The sequence below is a fragment of the Dasypus novemcinctus genome, chromosome 14 (genome assembly GCF_030445035.2).
Source record: "Dasypus novemcinctus isolate mDasNov1 chromosome 14, mDasNov1.1.hap2, whole genome shotgun sequence".
Taxonomy (NCBI): domain Eukaryota; kingdom Metazoa; phylum Chordata; class Mammalia; order Cingulata; family Dasypodidae; genus Dasypus; species Dasypus novemcinctus.
In genome coordinates this window covers 16,767,421-16,785,221 of record NC_080686.1, presented here as the reverse complement: position 1 = coordinate 16,785,221, position 17,801 = coordinate 16,767,421, and the positions used below count along the sequence as shown (strand labels likewise).

Here is a 17,801-nt window from a genome sequence, read left to right as displayed (position 1 = left end):
TGCTAGCTTGGAGATGGGTGGCGTTGCCTCTAGAGGGTTAATAAACAGGAGTGGAAGCAATGGACCAAGTTTGCATAAGTAGCCATAGAAATATGAACTAGCACTTGTGCCTTTTCTACAAATAGAATTGCTGGACTCAAAAATGTAAGTGGGTGTGGCTAGCCAGCCGGAAGCCAGATTGCAGAGGACATTATACACTAGGCTGAGAAGCTTGGTATGGTTCTTTAGGCAACAAGGGACTCCTGAAAGATTTGGAGAAGTGGAGGGGTAGTGACAAGAGTGCATTTGAACCTGAGGTAGATGACCTTCTGGCATTTTGGGAGATTGGAATGGGTTATGGCGGAGTGTAGTGAGACCAGTTAGGAGACTCTTTTGGCAGTGATGCCAGTGAGAGAAGATGGGGGTCAGAAAAAGGAAGAAGAGACAGCAAGAAATGTTGAAGAAGTAAAATCAACAGGGCGTAGTGATTATGTTTGGGAGGGGAAAAGGGAAGAGCCAAAGATAGCTTTGGTGGCTGAGCCAGCCAGACTCGAGGGTGGGAAGCAGTGGCGTGATAAGGCAGAATTAAGACCTGGGCTCCACCCTCCCTGGAACATTCCCGTGGAGGTAGCCAGCTAGCTGGCAGTCGTTCTGAAGTTCAGGAGAAAGTCTGAAATAGATACTGATTTGATAGCTGTCACTAACTGATAGTTATTTAAATGATGGGGGCGGGGGTGGTGGTGGTATGAGAACCAAGGGAGAGCATGTAGAGTAGTAGGCAAAGTAAGCCCATGCCCAAACCTTTGGGACCATCACATTCAATTGTCAAGTAACAAAAGCCATAACTAACAGGATTGGTTTTAATCCTCATGCTGTGCTAGGAAATAAGTACCATTATTATCCACATTTTTATAGATGAGGAAACTGAGGCCCAGAAAGGCTAAGTACCTAATATCGTACATATGTGGAGTCAGAAAGGCTCAACTGTTATTCTCTACTGCCTGGGAGGGAAATGGGAAAACAAAGGGGACAGAAGAAGGGGAAATAGGACAGCAGGTCGGAAGACATGGGAGTAGCATTTCAAGTAAGGAGTGATGTCATGAAGCTGAGGAATCCACTAAAATAAAGAAAATACTGTGCTGGCAGGTAGCGGGCCACCCCAGAGGAGTTTTGCTGAACAGCAGTGATTGGAAGAGTGAAATAAAGAGGAAATCAAAAGTCACAGCAGTGGCGGGGGCGAGGATCACAGGTGCTGGGTGTCAGCGATTTGGGGATGCATGGGAAAGGGTAAACCTGGGGCATGCCTCTAAGACATGAATATGTTCAAGTGTTCATGGGACATTGTCTTGGTGAGTGGAGATCCTCACAATAACCAAAAGAATATTGAATTCCCATCCTGGGGAGCTCTGCTACATTCTCTAATAGGACAGCAAGAATCCCCTGAGTGCAAGGGCAATATCTAGTGAGGGAAGACAGACGGTTATGCCAGGTCCTTGACAATGATGATTGTACTTGTGAACTTTTTCCTGTGAAGTTGAAACTTGGCCTATTATTATATACGGCTAAGAGTTCCTTGTTGCTCAAATGCGGTCTCTCTCTAAGCCAGACTCAGCATATAAATGTGCTATCTTCCCCCCTGCCACATGGGACATGACTCCTGGGGATGAGCTTCCCTGGAACCGAGGGATTATTACCAAGCTCCAACTAGCAATGCAACTGGAAAAAGACCTTGACTAAAAGGGGGAAATGGTAAATACAAATGAATTTTTATGGCTAAGAGATTTCAAAGTGAGTTGGGGGATCATTCCAGAGGTTATTCTTACACAAGTCTCAGCAGGATCTCATTGACTGCCATAGTAAACAATGATTCAAATAGCTGGGCTCCTGAGGAGACTCCAGAAACTATAAGCAGAGCAGACAGCTCAGGAATTTGGCATCCTGCCTGTGGGCCTTACTTTGGAATTTCTGCTCCACAGTATACAGAGTTAGACTCCTTTATAGGTTCTCTACACATGGCTCTTCTGTCCCTTTTATTTGAACCTATAGCTTGATAAATACATGTCTCAGAGATTTAAATCCTTGGTCTGTCCATGTGCCATTTGAGCCCTGAATTTCAGCAGAGTTGCAACACCTACTCCCCAATTCATTGGACTCACACAAGATACCTAACAAGGAGATGATTATGGACAATCACCACACTGGATTTGTGTTGCATGACATTGCAATGACAGATACAGGCCATTGTATATTTTGTTATAGCTTACAAAATCGTGTGGGACAGAGTATAAACTATACTTAGCACTGTAGTCCATGGTTAGTAGCAATGTTCAATATGGGTTTATCAGCTGTAACAAATGCACCACACGAATGAAAGATGTTGTTAATGCGGGAAAGTGTGGAAGGGGAAATGGGGCATATGGCAATCCCTTACATTTTTATGTAACATTTATGTAATCTAAAGCTTCTTTAAAAATAAAAAAAATTATTTAAGAAAAGAATTAAATTTAAAACTAGGTTTATAGAAAAAAAGGAAATAAAGACAGCAACTGTGGACTATTGTCAAAAGTCTAGATGAGAAAGAGAAGAGTCAGTGGATGGAATGTGATGCAGGTTGGTGGGTTTTTGTTTTTTGTTTTTTCTCATTTGTAAAGTTTTTAAATTTTGACAACACATTTAAAACATACAATTTGCCATTTTAACCACATTTAGGGGTATAACTCACTGGCATTAGTTACTTTTACAATGTTACGCTACCATCACCACCTTTCCATTAGCAGGTTCTTGGTTTTTTTTTTTCTTTTTTTAAGATTAATTTATTCCTCTCCCCCGCCACTCGTTGTTTGCGCTCTCTGTTCTTTGTGTCTGTTCATTGTGTGCATCTTCTTTTTAGGAGACACCAAGAACCAAACCCAGGAACTCCCATATGGGAGGGAGATGCCCAATGGCTTGAGCCACCTCCACTCCCTGCTTGCTGTGACTCTCATTGTGTTTCCTCATTGCATCAGCTCCCTGCTTGTTGTGTCTCACATTGTATTTTCTCATTGTGTCTTTTCATTCCATCATCTCATTGTGTCAGCTTGCCGTCTTGTCTTCTTTAGGAGGCACTGGGAACTGAACCTGGGACCTTCCATGGGGTAGGTGGGAGCCCAACTGCTTGAGCCATATCTACTTCCCACAGGTTGGTTTTTAATGGAAGAATTTGAGGGTAAGGGGCACTGCTAAGGTGAATTTGAGGATATAGGAGAGTGGAGGAAAGTTCTAGATAAAGACCATTCAATGCTGGTGACCATGGTCTCTGAAACACTCCCATCCATTTGCTGCCCTATACCCCCTGCTCCAGGCTTTCTTCTTCCCTGTATCAAGCAGGTAAATTCAAAATCTCTTTGGGGAACTCTTGTTTCTTTGTCCCTTCTTGCAAGGATTTATCCAAAGCTCTGTTGCTATTACTCTCTCCAGGCAATCTAATTCACCTACATGCAGAAAAATCCCAAATCATTATTTCCAGCCCAGAGTTTTGAGCACCCAGATCCCCCCACCCTGATTTCTAGACATCTCCTATGTCCTATACTTTACCTCATACTTAAGCTTGCCCATAAATGGTTTCATTTGGGATTGCTTCAATTCCTGACTCCTTCCCTCTCCCCACCCTCTTAGGTTTTTGCTTTGGTGTAACATCTCCAGGACCATTCCATAATCCTCAGAGACTTCTATAGCTCTATGCTCCCCAGTCCTAGTGCCTTACACACCATATTGCCATTGCCACGTCTGTCTGCCTTCCTTGAATGTGAAGTGATAAAGGGCAGGGTCTATATTTTAACCACAATTACATCTTTTTTTGAAAGGAAACCAAACAACATTTTTTTAAGAAAAAGATTTAATATTTGTCATCCACCCTCATTGTTCGCGCTTGATGGCTGCTGTGTCTGCTTGTCATCTTTTTAGGAGGCACTGGGAACCGAACCCAGCACCTCCCATGTGGGGGGAGGCACCCAATCACTTCAGCCACCTCGGTTCCCTGCTTGTTGTGTCTCTTTGTGTTTGCTCTTTGCATCATCTTGTTGCATCAGCTCACCATCTAGCTCATCTTCTTTAGGAGGCACTGGCCCTGTACCTCTCATGTGGTAGGTGGGCACCTGACTGCTTGAGCCACATCCATGTTCCCTACATCCTCTTTTAAGCAATGTCTTGTGCCTAAATGCTCCCTAATATTTTAATGAAATAATGAGATTGGAGGACATGGACTCTAAAGCACACGAAAGGGACTGGCACCTTGAAAAGGAGGATGGAGCACCCTATCCTCTGGGACTAGCCTTGAGGAAGCGAGAAAAGATGCTGATTGACACTCATGGAAGTTGAGAGAGATTAAAGGCAATTTTCATAGAAAAGCAGTAGGTAAGGTGATTTGCCGAGAACAAAGGGAAGGAGCTTGGAAGAGAGGCAAGGACTTCGAGCTGCCGGAGGAACCAGCCAAGGCGTGACCGGAGGACGGCAGTCCAAGAGGAGTCAAGCCTGGGGTGCTCCTCTTGCGGCTCATCATCAGTCCGGATTTTGGCTTTCAGGGTATTTCTTTTGAGATGTTTCTCGTCTTCTTTTCATTTTCAGTATCTTAGCGGTAAGGTTCTCCTGGATGATTCAGGTCTCTAAATCAGTTTTTACCTGTCAGGTATGGACTTACTCCATTTGCTGATGATAAAAAGAGTGGGATCTGGAGACAGAATTCTAGTCTTGGAGCTAAAAGATATTTTGTGCATACCCCTACTTACTCAGCCTTCTGTTTCCCAAACACATATGAAGGAAAAAATAAGGATTGAGATAAAACTCTTGTGCTTTATTTTTTTTTTTAAAAGAGTGAAAATGCCCATATTCTTTTCAATAATAAAAAAATGGAAATTCACTAATTTGAAAGCATTATTATAAACATGACCAAATGGTGAACATAAAAAGTCATTCTTGAGGTCAGCAAATTCCAACAGGAAAATAATAGTAACTCTTTTCAACAAGAATTTCCTAAGCACTGCTCTCACCAAACATTTGAGACTGACCCACTTCAGTGCACGCTGTCTTACATTAACCGTATAGATACACACACATATGTATCTACATACATATATATTCTAAGATAAAATGGAATATCATTTTTACAAGTGGTGTCACATTTCACAAAATGTGAACCTGGGACTGGTAATGGCACTGATAAGTGACATGTTCAAAACGGAGATGGAAGGAAGGGGTAGCAGAGAAACACTTGGATGTTCTTTCCTTTGGGGAAGAATGATCAGCCACTGAATTCATGCAAAACAAAAGTGGTCCTGTTTGGTCCAGTGTACGGACATGCTCCAAGCAGGATGGCATCTTCTAGTGTTTCCTTTGCTGTTGAGAACATGCTACGGTTATTGTAAATATAAATGTACTATCTTTATAAACCAACCATATCCCATTTTTCTCAAAAGCATCACTACTGATGGCTGCAGCTTACCTGGTGAACAGGTGGCCCTCTGTAGAGGGACGCCTCCTATTAAAATAGCCCGAATAGTACTCCAGGACAAGATACTACTACCTCTAATTTCCCTGCACTAGATGTCGTCCACAAGGCCTGGTATTATTCTATTAACAATAAATATATTTGAATAAGCCTAGGCTTCAACGGATTTCTCAGATAAAGACTGCAGCAAATCCTTATAGAGAGCGGAGTTCATAAATCGAGGATACGAGTCTCTATGCATTAAGGTATAAATCTGAAGTTGCGCATCATCAAATATGTGTTGGGATGGTTCCAACATGTTTCTGTTGATGACTTCTCTTACTCGGGAGTCTAAGCTGACCTGTCGATAGAAACAAATAATACCAGTATTAGAGACTTCACTTTGTGGATTCATCCCCAACTCCCATACTTAAAAAAAAAATCTCAGACCAAACAAGGACATCCCAAAGCCCAGACTGCTGAAAGAGAAACGACAAGCAGGGGCAGGGGGTCTCAGACCTCAGGCATCAGGTTTGTTAAACGCGGACTATGCGACCCCAGCCCTAGAGTTTCGGATTCAGTAGGTCAGGGGGAGGGGTGGGTAAGGGAGGGTGGTGATAATTTTTATTTCTAACAAGTTCTAGATAATGCCTAAAGGGGATCACAGTTTGAGAACTGCCAATTTAGAATCACCACACTGGTTTGCCTCCTTTAAATGATTATACTGTGTCCTCTGAAGAAAAAAGGTAGCATGCACAAGCTACCCCTTGCTAATTTCTTAAGAATACGGTGGCTAAATCCTGGGGGTCCCAGAGCTTTCAGTGTGGCTGAGAAACAGTGGCAGCTGCCTGGGAGTTGTTGCCCTGCTGACTGGCAGGATGGGGGGCACCGGTAAATGGGAAGCTGATTCAGAAGAAACAGGCAAGGGTTAAAAATCATGGGCCCCAAAGATGTACTTGCCAAATGCAATGGATGTGTCATGATGATGGGAAGGAGTGTTGCTGGGGGGGGGAGAGGTGGGGTGGGGGTGGTAGGGTTCAATGGGACCTCATATATATATATTTTTAATGTAATATTATTACAAAGTCAATAAAAAGAAAAGAAAAGAAAAAAAAAAAGTTTTGCCCAACACACACACACACACACACACAAAAAATCATGGGCCCTGTAATCAGATACACGGGTGTTAAGTCCCAGCGCTATCACTAATTAGTGGGGACTTGGGCAAGGTAAACTCTTTGCCCCCCTGAATTCTGCTAGAGAGTGGGCATGATGATGATTGTATGCCCTGGGTTTTGTTTTGTTTTTTTGGTGAGAATTTAATGAGATTTTATTGAAAGTGCTTGGAGTCTATTAAACCAGAGTAGATCAGCTATTTATTACTGATCTTTTGCTCACCCTCCACCAGACCGTCGCACTGACCAGAGCAAGCTCCTGGGCTCTGACTCTTCCCCAAGGACACCAAACAAACCTCTTGAGGCTCTGGTGACTGCACCTTTTCTAAACTCTGCCTGCCTCTGGAGTACCTGGAAGCCAACACTTTGGTGACACCCAAACACACACACTTTCACTGTGCCTACAGTTCTCAAATCTCCATCCTGGGCTGCGCCAGTCCTACTCTCCTTTGTCATCCCATGGTGTTTTTTTATCTCTTTATATTTTTTAATGTTAAATTAAAAAAATATGAGGTCCCCATATACCTCCCACCCCCCTCACCTCACTCCTACCCCCATAGCAACAATCTCATCCATCATCATGAGACATTCATTGCATTTGGTGAATACATCTCTGAGCACCGCTGCACCTCATGGTCAATGGTCCACGCCATAGCCCACACTCTCCCACAGTCCACCCAGTGGGCCATGGGAGGACATACAATGTCCGGTAACTGTCCCTGTTCCTGCAGCACCACCCAGGACAGCTCCAAGTCCTGAAAATGCCCCCGCATCATGTCTCTTCTTCCCACTCCCTACCCCCAGCAGCTACCAAGGCTACTTTCTCCAAATCAATGCTACATTTTCTTCGATTACTCATCACAATAGTTCATGGATAGAATATCAGTAAGTCCACTCTAATCCATACCCTATTCCTCCATCCTGTGGACCCTGGAATGGTTGCATCCACTCCACATCTATATCAAGAGGGGGCTTAGATTCCACATGGATGCTGGATGCAATCCTCCTGCTTTCAGTTGTAGGCACTCTTGGCTCCCTGGTGTGGTGGTTGACCTTCTTCACCTCTGTGTTAGCTGAGTGGGGTAAGCCCAATAAACCAGAGTGTAGGAGTTGCTAGTCTCTTGAGGCTCAGGGCCTGGCTATCACATGGACAGTCCAGAGATTCAGGTCCCCTGGGTGTACACTAAACCCCAGCGCCAACCACAGGTCCGGTACAAGTAACAGGAGAGGCTTGTGAACAAAGATCCCATCTATACCAGTGTTTTGGTGACTTATCCCTCATCATCCGTGGTCCATCCACAGCCTTCCACAAGCACCTTGCTCGCTCCCACCCCACCCTCTACTGAGGACCGCTTCTCTGTTCCACCACTTGCCCTGGTTCTACGCCTCCCCAAGGACACTTGGATCACCAGCTCCCTTGTGTGTGAGCTCCTCCACGGGAGAGGCCCTAATTTTAGGAACCTCATATTCTCAGCAGCACATAGTAGGATCTGAAGGAATGGTGTTATAAGTAGAGCTGACAAGGCACTGAATTCCGAGACCAACCTAGCCACCTGGATTTCAAATTTGAAGAAACTACAGATCTGAGAGGCTGATACTTGCCCAACTTTCCTCATCTAATAATTTCTCTGAAATAAGAGAAGACAACTTAGGGAAAAGCTCTACAGCCTTGGTATCATATTAGTGATGCTATTATGATATAAAATAAAAATACTTTCAAAAATCTTTTGACCAGAAGAAAAGAATACAGAAATGGGTGAAGGGTGTGGTATTTTGAAACAAAGTTAACAGTAAAACAGATTTCCCCTTCTTAAGAATTTGATGAAATTCGTGGACACTAGTTTCCAGGAAAAGGCACGAAATTTTTCACAAAGTTCAAGGGCCACTCATGGTCAAAATCCCCTACTATGCATGGAACACTTATAAATTTTGGGGTAACTAGACCTGCAAGTTGCCCATGCGTGGCACTTCAGGGGGTTAACGTCACCCAAAGCCCTCCCTGGGGAAAGCCTTTGGCGGGGGACGGGGTTCACATACCTCTTTAGGAGAGAGGATAGAAATGTAGTCTTCGTAGATTATCCTGGCCTTCTCTTCGATCATCCCTTTGTTAGCTTCTTTTTTCAGTTCCTCACAGGCCATCCAGAAAAGCATATTATCTTCGCTGAATTCTGTTCGGAGGAACTCCCGGAAAGCGTTTCTCCCCGCCGGTGTGATCATCAGCTTGTCGAAGGACTGGGCCCAGGCGTGGACTTCTTCCAGGGTGGGGGCTGGGCTGAGTGGAGAAGGAGGACAGGGGAAAGGGAGCTGGGTTCCTGGTCGCGCACGTGAATGTCGTGATTCGCCACTTCCATTTTCCTCCCCTCTGAGACGTATGCACTTAAGCTCCTTTGGGATGGGAAAGAGGGGATCCCATGTCTATAAGCCTCGGGTGTTAAAAACACATGAGGGAAGTGGACTTGGCCCAATGGATAGGGTGTCCGTCTACCACATGGGAGGTCCCCCGTTCAAACCCCGGGCCTCCTTGACCCGTGTGGAGCTGGCCCATGCGCAGTGCTGATGCGCGCAAGGAGTGCCCTGCCACGCAGGGGTGTCCCCCGCATAGGGGAGCCCCACGCGCAAGGAGTGCTCCCCCATAAGGAGAATCGCCCAGGGCGAAAGAAAGTGCAGCCTGCCCAGGAATGGTGCCGCACACATGGAGAGATGACACAACAAGATGATGCAACAAAAAGAAACACAGATTCCCGTGCCGCTGACAGCAGAAGCAGACAAAGAAGAACATGCAGCAGATAGACACAGAGAATAGACAACTGGGGCGGGGGTGGGGGATGGTAGAAATAAATAAAATAAATAAATCTTTAAAATAAAATAAAATAAAAACACACAAGTATCATGCTTTTGGAGCATTTAGCTGGATTGCATGGCGACTGCCAAAAGAGTTGCAAGCCAGTTGCCGGCAAAACTGCAGAGAACATACCTGCTTATATTTATGTATCTTGGCAATAAATTTAAATTATAAATACAAAGAAAAGCCCTACAACCATCTGACAGTCCCCTACCCCACCCCTGTCAGATACCATCCAGGATCATATATTGCCTTTGGTTGTCACTGTCTGTTTAGTTGCTCTCTCTTTTCTTAATTGTGGTGAACATATACAACATAAGCTTTCCTATCTCAGCTATTCCCAAACACGCCGCTCCTTGGGATTAATCACATTCACAATACTGCGGTGCCCTCACCACCAGCCCTTATTAAAACTTCCCCATCTCCCTAAACAGAAACCCTGCACCCATTTTCATCAACTCCCCCTTCCCCCTGCTCCCGACCCCTGGCAGCCGGTACTCTGTCTCTCTGAGCTTGCATATTCTTTGATTTTTCCTTTGCGGTTATCATGGGGCTTAAATTTCACATCCTAAATCTTTAACAGTCTTGCTTGCTTTGATGCCAACTTGTCTTCATTAGTGTATACAAACTATGTTCCTGTATCCCTGTACCCCCACCTTTATGTAGTACTGGTCACAGATGACATGTTTCTACATTTTAAGTCCAAAACCACTGATTTCTTATTACACATTATATATTTGTATGTTCCCTCCTGTAAGAAGTAAAGTGGAGTTTCAAATAAAAAATGCAGTAGTACTGGCATTTCTATTTACCTGTGTTGTCATCCTTACCAGAGATCTTTATTTCTCCACGGGGCTTTGATCTATTGCCTACTGGCCTTTTGCATATCTTGTAGGGATGGTCTAGTGGTGATGAACTTCCTCAGCTTTTGTTTACCTGGGAATACTTAATCCTCCCTCATTTTTGAAAGAATTTTGCTGGAAATGGAATTCTTGGCAGGTTTTATTTTCTTTTAGTACTTTAAATATGACACCCCACAGCCTCCTTGCCTCCATGGTTTCTAGTGAGAGAGGGTCCCTTGCATATGACACATTGCTTCTCACTTGTGGCTTTCAGAATTCTCTCTTTATCTTTGGCCTTTGTCAGTTTGATTACAATATCCTGAAGTGGGAGTCTATTTAGGCTTATCCTGTTTGAGGTTTGTCGAACATCTTGGAAGTGTATATTCATGTCTTTTGTTAAATTTGGGAAGTTTTCAGCCATTATTTCTTTGCATATTTTCTCTGACCCTTTCTTCTCCTTCTGGGGCTCCCACAATGTGTATAAATCGGTTCACATGATGGCTCCCTACAGTTTCCTCAGGCTCTGTTCATTTTTCTTCACTCTTCCTTCCTTCGCTCCTCAGACTGAATGATTTCAGTTGTCTTATCTTCAAGTTCACTGATTCTTTCCTCTGCTACCTCCAAATTGTTGCTGAATGCCTCCAGGGAATTTTAAATTTCTGTGACTGTCATCTTCAGCTCTGGTTGGTTCCTTTTCAAATAATCTTCATCTCCCTCTTAATATTTTCTATGTTTATCTATTCATTTTCTTGATTTCCTTCAGTTCTTTGTCCATGTTTTTCTTTAACTCTTTGAGCATATTTGGTGCCATTAAAAAAATTGTCTGGTATCTCTCAGGTCTGATCCTGCTCACTGATGGTTTCTAATGCTTTGATCTTCTCTCTTGTCTGGGACATCACTTCCTGTTTCTTTGTGTATTTTGTCATCTTTTGTTGGAACCTGGAGATTTTGATATTTTAATGTTCTTGCAAAAATTTAGACTCTGAGGCATCTGTTCTGTAAGTTGATATTGAGGTAGTGTTATGACAGAGCTTTTCCTTAAAATAGAAAGCATCTTTCACAGTCTTTGCAGACTGATCTGTGTGTGTTCTTCAGAGCTTATCCATACGGTGCATTTACAGAATAGGTCCTGGTCCTTTCTGTGCACGCCATCTTGTCTTGGGCATGTATATGTGGCCCTGGGAATTGCCCTGTCTAAACAAATACAAAAATCCCCTCTTCCTTAGGGAAGTTTCCTCATGGTTTCGGGCACTATACCATATTTCCTACAGACAGCAATGCCTTGGTTGAGGTAGTCACTTGACTTCTCTCTCAGAGTGAGAAGAGCTTGGTGAGCCACCTTCTACACACAGGGTAAGTTCTGGGATGGCAAGTCCCTCAGGCTGCCACCAGACAGATTGGGCTAGACATACATCCTGCCTATCTATGCATGGGGGTTACTCTGCTCCCTCCAGAACCTGAGGCGCCAGGGATCTACATTGGGACCATGGGCCAGCTCTGTACCAAACTGGTGAAGGGATGGGGAAGGGCCAGCCAGGGTGGCCATTTTCTTGATTCAGCACTAGCCTTGTTACTCCAGTCATTTAATTGTTTTCTGGAGCTCTACGAAAGCCATGTTTGCCAGTTCTTTCTGGCCATTCAAAGCTTCTGTGGCAGGCTGGAGCCCTGAAGTATCTCATCCAATGATCGATTCCTCAAGCTTCCCCCAACCACCGACAATGGAACTAAATCAGAAATAACCACACTAGCCTCTGGAATAAAAATGAGGCAGTGTCTATTTAGCGTTTTTGAAAATTATGTAATATTTGAGAAAGAGAAAAGAATACACAATTGATTCTCATTATTCACAGTAGTTCTTTCTGTTCTATAAAGTTGTGGTATACACTGAATTGGCAATTACTAAACTGTTGCCCCTAAGAGAAATATAGGGTTAGGTTCCTGTGAGCTTCTGGTCACAAGATTTTGATCAATGGGTCAATAGTTACCTTCTTATAGGTGTGTTTCTGTTTAAAGACACCTTATTTAATATATATTGTTGATTCATTCACATTCAACTCAAGCTAACATCACTTTAACTCATGCCTGAACAACACTTATCTAACACACACATTTATCCATGAGGCACATTACAGCCTTCCTGTGTGTAGGAACAAGAGACAGCACCTTGGCAAAATCATCAACAAAAAGCACAAAAGTACAAAAAATGTGGCACTAAATATGTTGTGAAAAAGACACTTTTTTTACTGTATAAGAGCTGAAAGAAGGCAGAATGTTACCTAATTCAATCTTAGCTGGGAACATGTGCATCTGGTGACTCAAACTTTTCACCTCTCTGCACTTGTCCACAAAGGCCCAGGAAAGTGCCATGAAAATTTATTTGGAATATACACATAAATTTTAGCAAGTAGCCAAATTTGCAAATACTGAATCCACGAATAATGCAATTTGATGGTATATATTAATAATATAAATGCAAGTTATGAAGGGTGACAACAAAACAAACACCTATGAATTTACCATTTAATATAAGAACTGGAACATTATCAACAAAATAACATTTACCTGTGTGCTCCTTCCACACACTTGCCACCTCCTCTCCCCAACCACTCACAGAGGGGACTTGATTTTGTGCTTACCCTTTTTTAATTTATGTGATTTTTAGAATTCTATTTCACTTGTATTGAGGTTTTTAAAAAAATCTAATAATGATCTTTATTATTTTTTCCCTTACCCTTTTATTTTTTTACAGTTTTTACAAATATATATACATATATATCTCCCTGAAAAATGTATTCTTTATTTTTTCAAATTTATAAAAATGGCTTACTATATTTTATTTTACATGACTTGTTTTCACCCAATATTATGTTCTAAGAGTCAGCCATATTGTGTGTTGCCAGAATTCTTAAATAAGACTTGCCTCTAAGTTTCCATTCTTGTACTGTCCTCATCCAGTTTTGGTATAGATGTTATGTTGGCCTCTTAGACATTTATACAAGGATTGTATGCCACTGGAATGATCTATTCCTGGTATATTTTGTTGAACTAGTCTGTAAGACCAACTGGATTTACTGTCTGTTTTGTATAAAGGTTATTAGTTTTTGATATCCTTTTTTTAAAAGATGTAGCTATTTATTTATTTTTCCCCCTTCCCCTCCTCCCACCCTGCTGTTTTTGCTGTCTGTGTTGTCTTCTCATTTTCTGTCTTCTAGGATTTTGTCTCTCTTTTAAGGTGTCATCATCTTGCTGTATGACTCATTTGCGTGGGCATTGGCTCACCACACGGGCACTCACACTCACCATGTGGGCACTTACACGGACATGCTTTCTCTTTTTCTTTTTCACCAGGAGGCCCCAGGGATCAAACCTGAGTCCTCCCATATGGTAGGCTGAGCCACATTTGCTTCCCTGCTATTCTTATTTTAATAGTTATAGGACTATTCTGACCCTTCATTTCTTCTTGAGTCTGCTTTAGTAATTTCCCCCTTTTCAGGAATTTGTTCAGGGTATCCAAACTATTACGTTCACGGGCATAAATTCATCCTGTTGTTATCTTATTATCGATCCCCACTGGATAACTATTACATTCTTCTAATATTGTTTGATGATGACTTCTCTTTTTGTTTGTTTGTTTTTTTATCAATCAGAGCATATCTATAAGTCTTTTAAAAGAAATAATTTTTGCCTTGATCTTTTCTATTGTGCCTTTTTTTCCACTTCATTAATTTTTGCTCAAATCTGGGTCATGGACCCAGTAATGGGTTGCAGACCTGCTTCCAAGGGCCTTGGGGAGGGACGTTGTAAAGGCCAGAAAAAGCCTCTCACGTTTTTACTTTTCATTTCCTCGCATGCATGTCGTTTTTTACTTTTCATTTCCTCGCATGCATGTCGTTGGTTTGCCAGCAGATGGTGCTCTAAGGCAGCCCTCTCATGGTAAAGCCTGGTTGGCAGATGCTCCCTGCAGCACTGACCCCCACAATGCGAAGAGGATCCTGCTTTAAGGCTATCGCAAATCAAACTTGCTCAGTTGTTCTCCAACTTTCACTGGCAGCCTCTTCCTCTTCCCAGGTAGGAAATAATTGCTCTCCCCTCTGTGTCCTCAACAACCAGTCCTGTCAGTAGGGAGGGTGTTGAGAAGGTCAGGTCTCTTCAGAACCAAGCCAGCTCCCAGGGCAGACTATGGGGTGGCCCCTCCTGGCCTCGAAGGGCTTGTGGAGCACAGACCAAAAGCTCCATCAGCCTTAGGCGGTGCTCCTCTCTTTCCTCTTTCCAGGGGAGGTGGGCCCTGCAGCCCCCTCTGTCCGTAGCTGTGGCCAGAGGCCAGAGAATCCAAGGTTGTCTGCTGCGAAGGTGGGGGGATGGGTGCCAGCAGCTGCACTGCAGCTTTAGCTTGGTTTTCCCAAAGAGCTTCCTTTCCTTTGTCCGTCTCTCTTTCAGATGGTGTCCAGCCCTTCCCTGTGTCCTAAACCTTAGAACGTTATTTTCCAGGCTGTTTCTGTCTGTCCTCTAGCTATTTTTCTGGGAGAGAAGTGAGTCCTATGTCACTCCAATCTGCCACCTCCATGGAACTATTTCATTAATTTTTGTGTTTATATTTATCTCCTTCCTTTTACTTTTTTTGGTGCTTATTCTTAAATTGAGCACTTAATTCATGAGCAATTGGTCTTTCTTTTTCTCTGAAATAAAAATTTAAGGTTATAAATTTTTTTCTACTTACTGCTTTCCCTGCATCCCACAAGATTGATATGTAATATTTTCATGTCATCTGTTACAAATTTAAAAAAACCTTTATTATAATTCTTTCTTTTACTTTGGAGTTAAATTACTAAATATATGAGGATATTCAGTTTATGTTTTTATTGTTGACTTCTATTTTAATTGTATTCAGGTTAGAAAAAATAGTCTGCTTCATAATGGTCCTTGAAATTTATTTTGGCTTTTTATGAGATCATATTTGGTCAGTTATTATAAGTGTTTCATGTATGCCTGTGAAGAATATGTATTTTCAAACTGTTAGATGCAGGTTTCTATACATGACCAGTAACCATGCTACTTGTATTTTTTCAAATTTTTGTAACTTGTCTAAAATTTCTGTCTTTTAGAAATATCAATAACTGAGAGGTGAATGTGTAAATCTTCTACTATGATAGGAGACTTATAAATTTCTTGCTCTAGCTATAACAATTTTTGTCCTTTATGTTTTGGGTTTATTTTATTAGGGACATACAATTTATTATGTCTTCCCAGGGAACTAAATCCTGTATCATTTCAGTAGTGACCCTCTCCCTCCCTAGAGTGCTTTCTAAAATTTTAAAGTATATGTGGTTGGATCATAATACAGGGAACCAGTATAAAATAGGAGACTGGAGGTAAATCAGCTCTGGAGTCAGACTGAATTTCAGTCGCAGCTCCATGATTTCTGCAAGGCTCCCAGTAGTAGTTTCTTTGTGCAAATTAGAAAAAGGCTCCCCCAGCTCAGGTGGGACACAGTCCCCCATGAGGGAAGAATGGAAAGCAGCTTGGCAAGTGGGATGCAGGTGTCTATGCAGAGAGCAATCTACACCTCTCTGGGTGTTCTCCTGCACTGGCCTTGAGACCATGGGCTAATTCAATGACTGAATCCCTTTGGGAAAATAATAGTTTCAGCTTCATAGTGTTATGAAGAATAAACAAATCGACACATGTAAGGCACTTAGTTGTTGACACATGGTGCTGTGTTAATTATTATTACAACTCTTTTAGCTACTCTAGCTATTTGGTATACTTTTTCTGTTTACTTTTGCCCCCTTTGATTTTCCATGGTTTTACATTACTTGGGCATGTCCCTACCACCTTTTTTGCCTACTGTTCAGCAACTGAGTTCTTATATTTAACTTCGGAATTAGGCACTGTTATTATTTTATGAAGATGGTATTTGTTTAGATCCACTTACGTCTGCACCAGCTGCTTTGCTCAGTGTTCCTTCTAGCAGCTCTGACTTCCCTCTGGGATCAGTTTTTCTCTCCTTGAAGGTATCCTGTAGAGGGTCTTTGCATGTCTATGGCTGTCTGTTTCAGTGGATCTGAAAATGACTTTCTTTCCCTCTTACTCCTGAAAGACAGTAATTCTTGTTCTTTTGTAGGTAAAGCTCTTTTTTAAATTTCTGTCTGCTTTTATGTTCTCCTCTTGTCATTTGTATTCTGCAGTTTCACTACAATTATGTCTAGGTATAGACTGCTTTTCATGTATCTTGCTTGATAAATATTATGGGATTAGATAGACAAGCTGACAGACAGGGAGATACATAGAAAGATAGATAGATAGATATAGATACATAAATTCATGTCTTTCAGCAGGACTGGATAAGCTTATTCATTATTTCTTGCCTCTTTTCTTTTAATCTGGGACTCTGATTAGATTAGAATGTTAGATTTTTGTCATTCTAGCCTCCATTAATTTTAACTTCCTTTTATATTTTCTATTTCCTTGTCTCTCACCCTTTTTGGATACCTTCAGGTTCACTAATTATTTCTTTAGAAGTATCTAATATGCTATTTCAATCATCCATTGATTTTTTTTTAATTTTAAGAATCAATTTTCACTTTAAAAAGTTCTGGGATATTCTTTTTCAAATCCTTCTGGGTCATTTTAAAAAAAGTGTTAGCAATGTTATATCTCTTAGAGGTTGGATTGTTTTCTTTATTTATATATTGCTTAATTTTTTTCTTAAATTAAATATTTTATTTTGAGATCACTGTAAGTTCACATGTCATGGTAAGAAATAGTAGAGAGAGATCCTTTACAAAATTTTTCTCACCCTGATAACATCTTGAACAAACCACAGTACAATGTCACAATCCTCTTGGTCATTACTGCCCCCCACCCCCCCACGTTGGCTCCCTTGTCTGTTTGCTCATTGCTTTGCTCGTGGTCTCTTAAGGAAGCACCAGGATCAAACTCAGGACCCCCGGGGTGGGAGGTGGGTACTCAACTGCTTGAGTCACATCCACTCCCTACTAAGTTCTTTTTGGCTTGTTGTCTGCTTGTTGTTTTGCTTATTGCCTGCTAGTTGTTTTTGCTTTTATCTGCTTGTTGTCTGCTCATAGTTTGTTTTCTTTAGGAAGCACTGGGGACCAAACCCAGGACCTCCCATGTGGGAGGCAAGCACTCAATTGCTTGAGCCACATCTGCTCCCCTTGGTCATTTTTTAAAAGATTTACTTTTACTATTATTTTACTTATCCCCACTCCTCCCCCAGATAGTTCGCTCATCTATCTGCTCATTGTTTGCTCTGCTCCTTATTTGCTTACCTTTTTCAGGAGGCACTGGGAACTGAACCTGGGACATCTCACATGGGAGGTGAGTGCACAACAACCTGAGCCACACCTGCTCCCTGCAGGCTGTGGTGTCTGCTGGCTCATGGCATCTGCTTGTTTAGGCATCTGCTCATTGCAGCAGTGTGGCATCTAGCTTATTGCAGCAGGTGTGGCATCTGCTCATCTTCTTTAGGAGGCATGAGACCC

General features: G+C 42.2%; 1 protein-coding gene across 1 annotated transcript in view; it reads right to left on the bottom strand.

The window, feature by feature from the left end:
- Positions 1-4,786: 4,786 nt before the first annotated feature.
- RGS20 (regulator of G protein signaling 20) overlaps positions 4,787-17,801 on the bottom strand; it is a 71,044-nt gene continuing 58,029 nt past the window's right edge. Inside the window, 2 exon segments of the mRNA XM_023585023.3 lie at positions 4,787-5,801; positions 8,653-8,887. Of these exon segments, the coding sequence (XP_023440791.2) occupies positions 5,613-5,801; positions 8,653-8,887 (424 nt within the window). The 3' untranslated portion in view covers positions 4,787-5,612.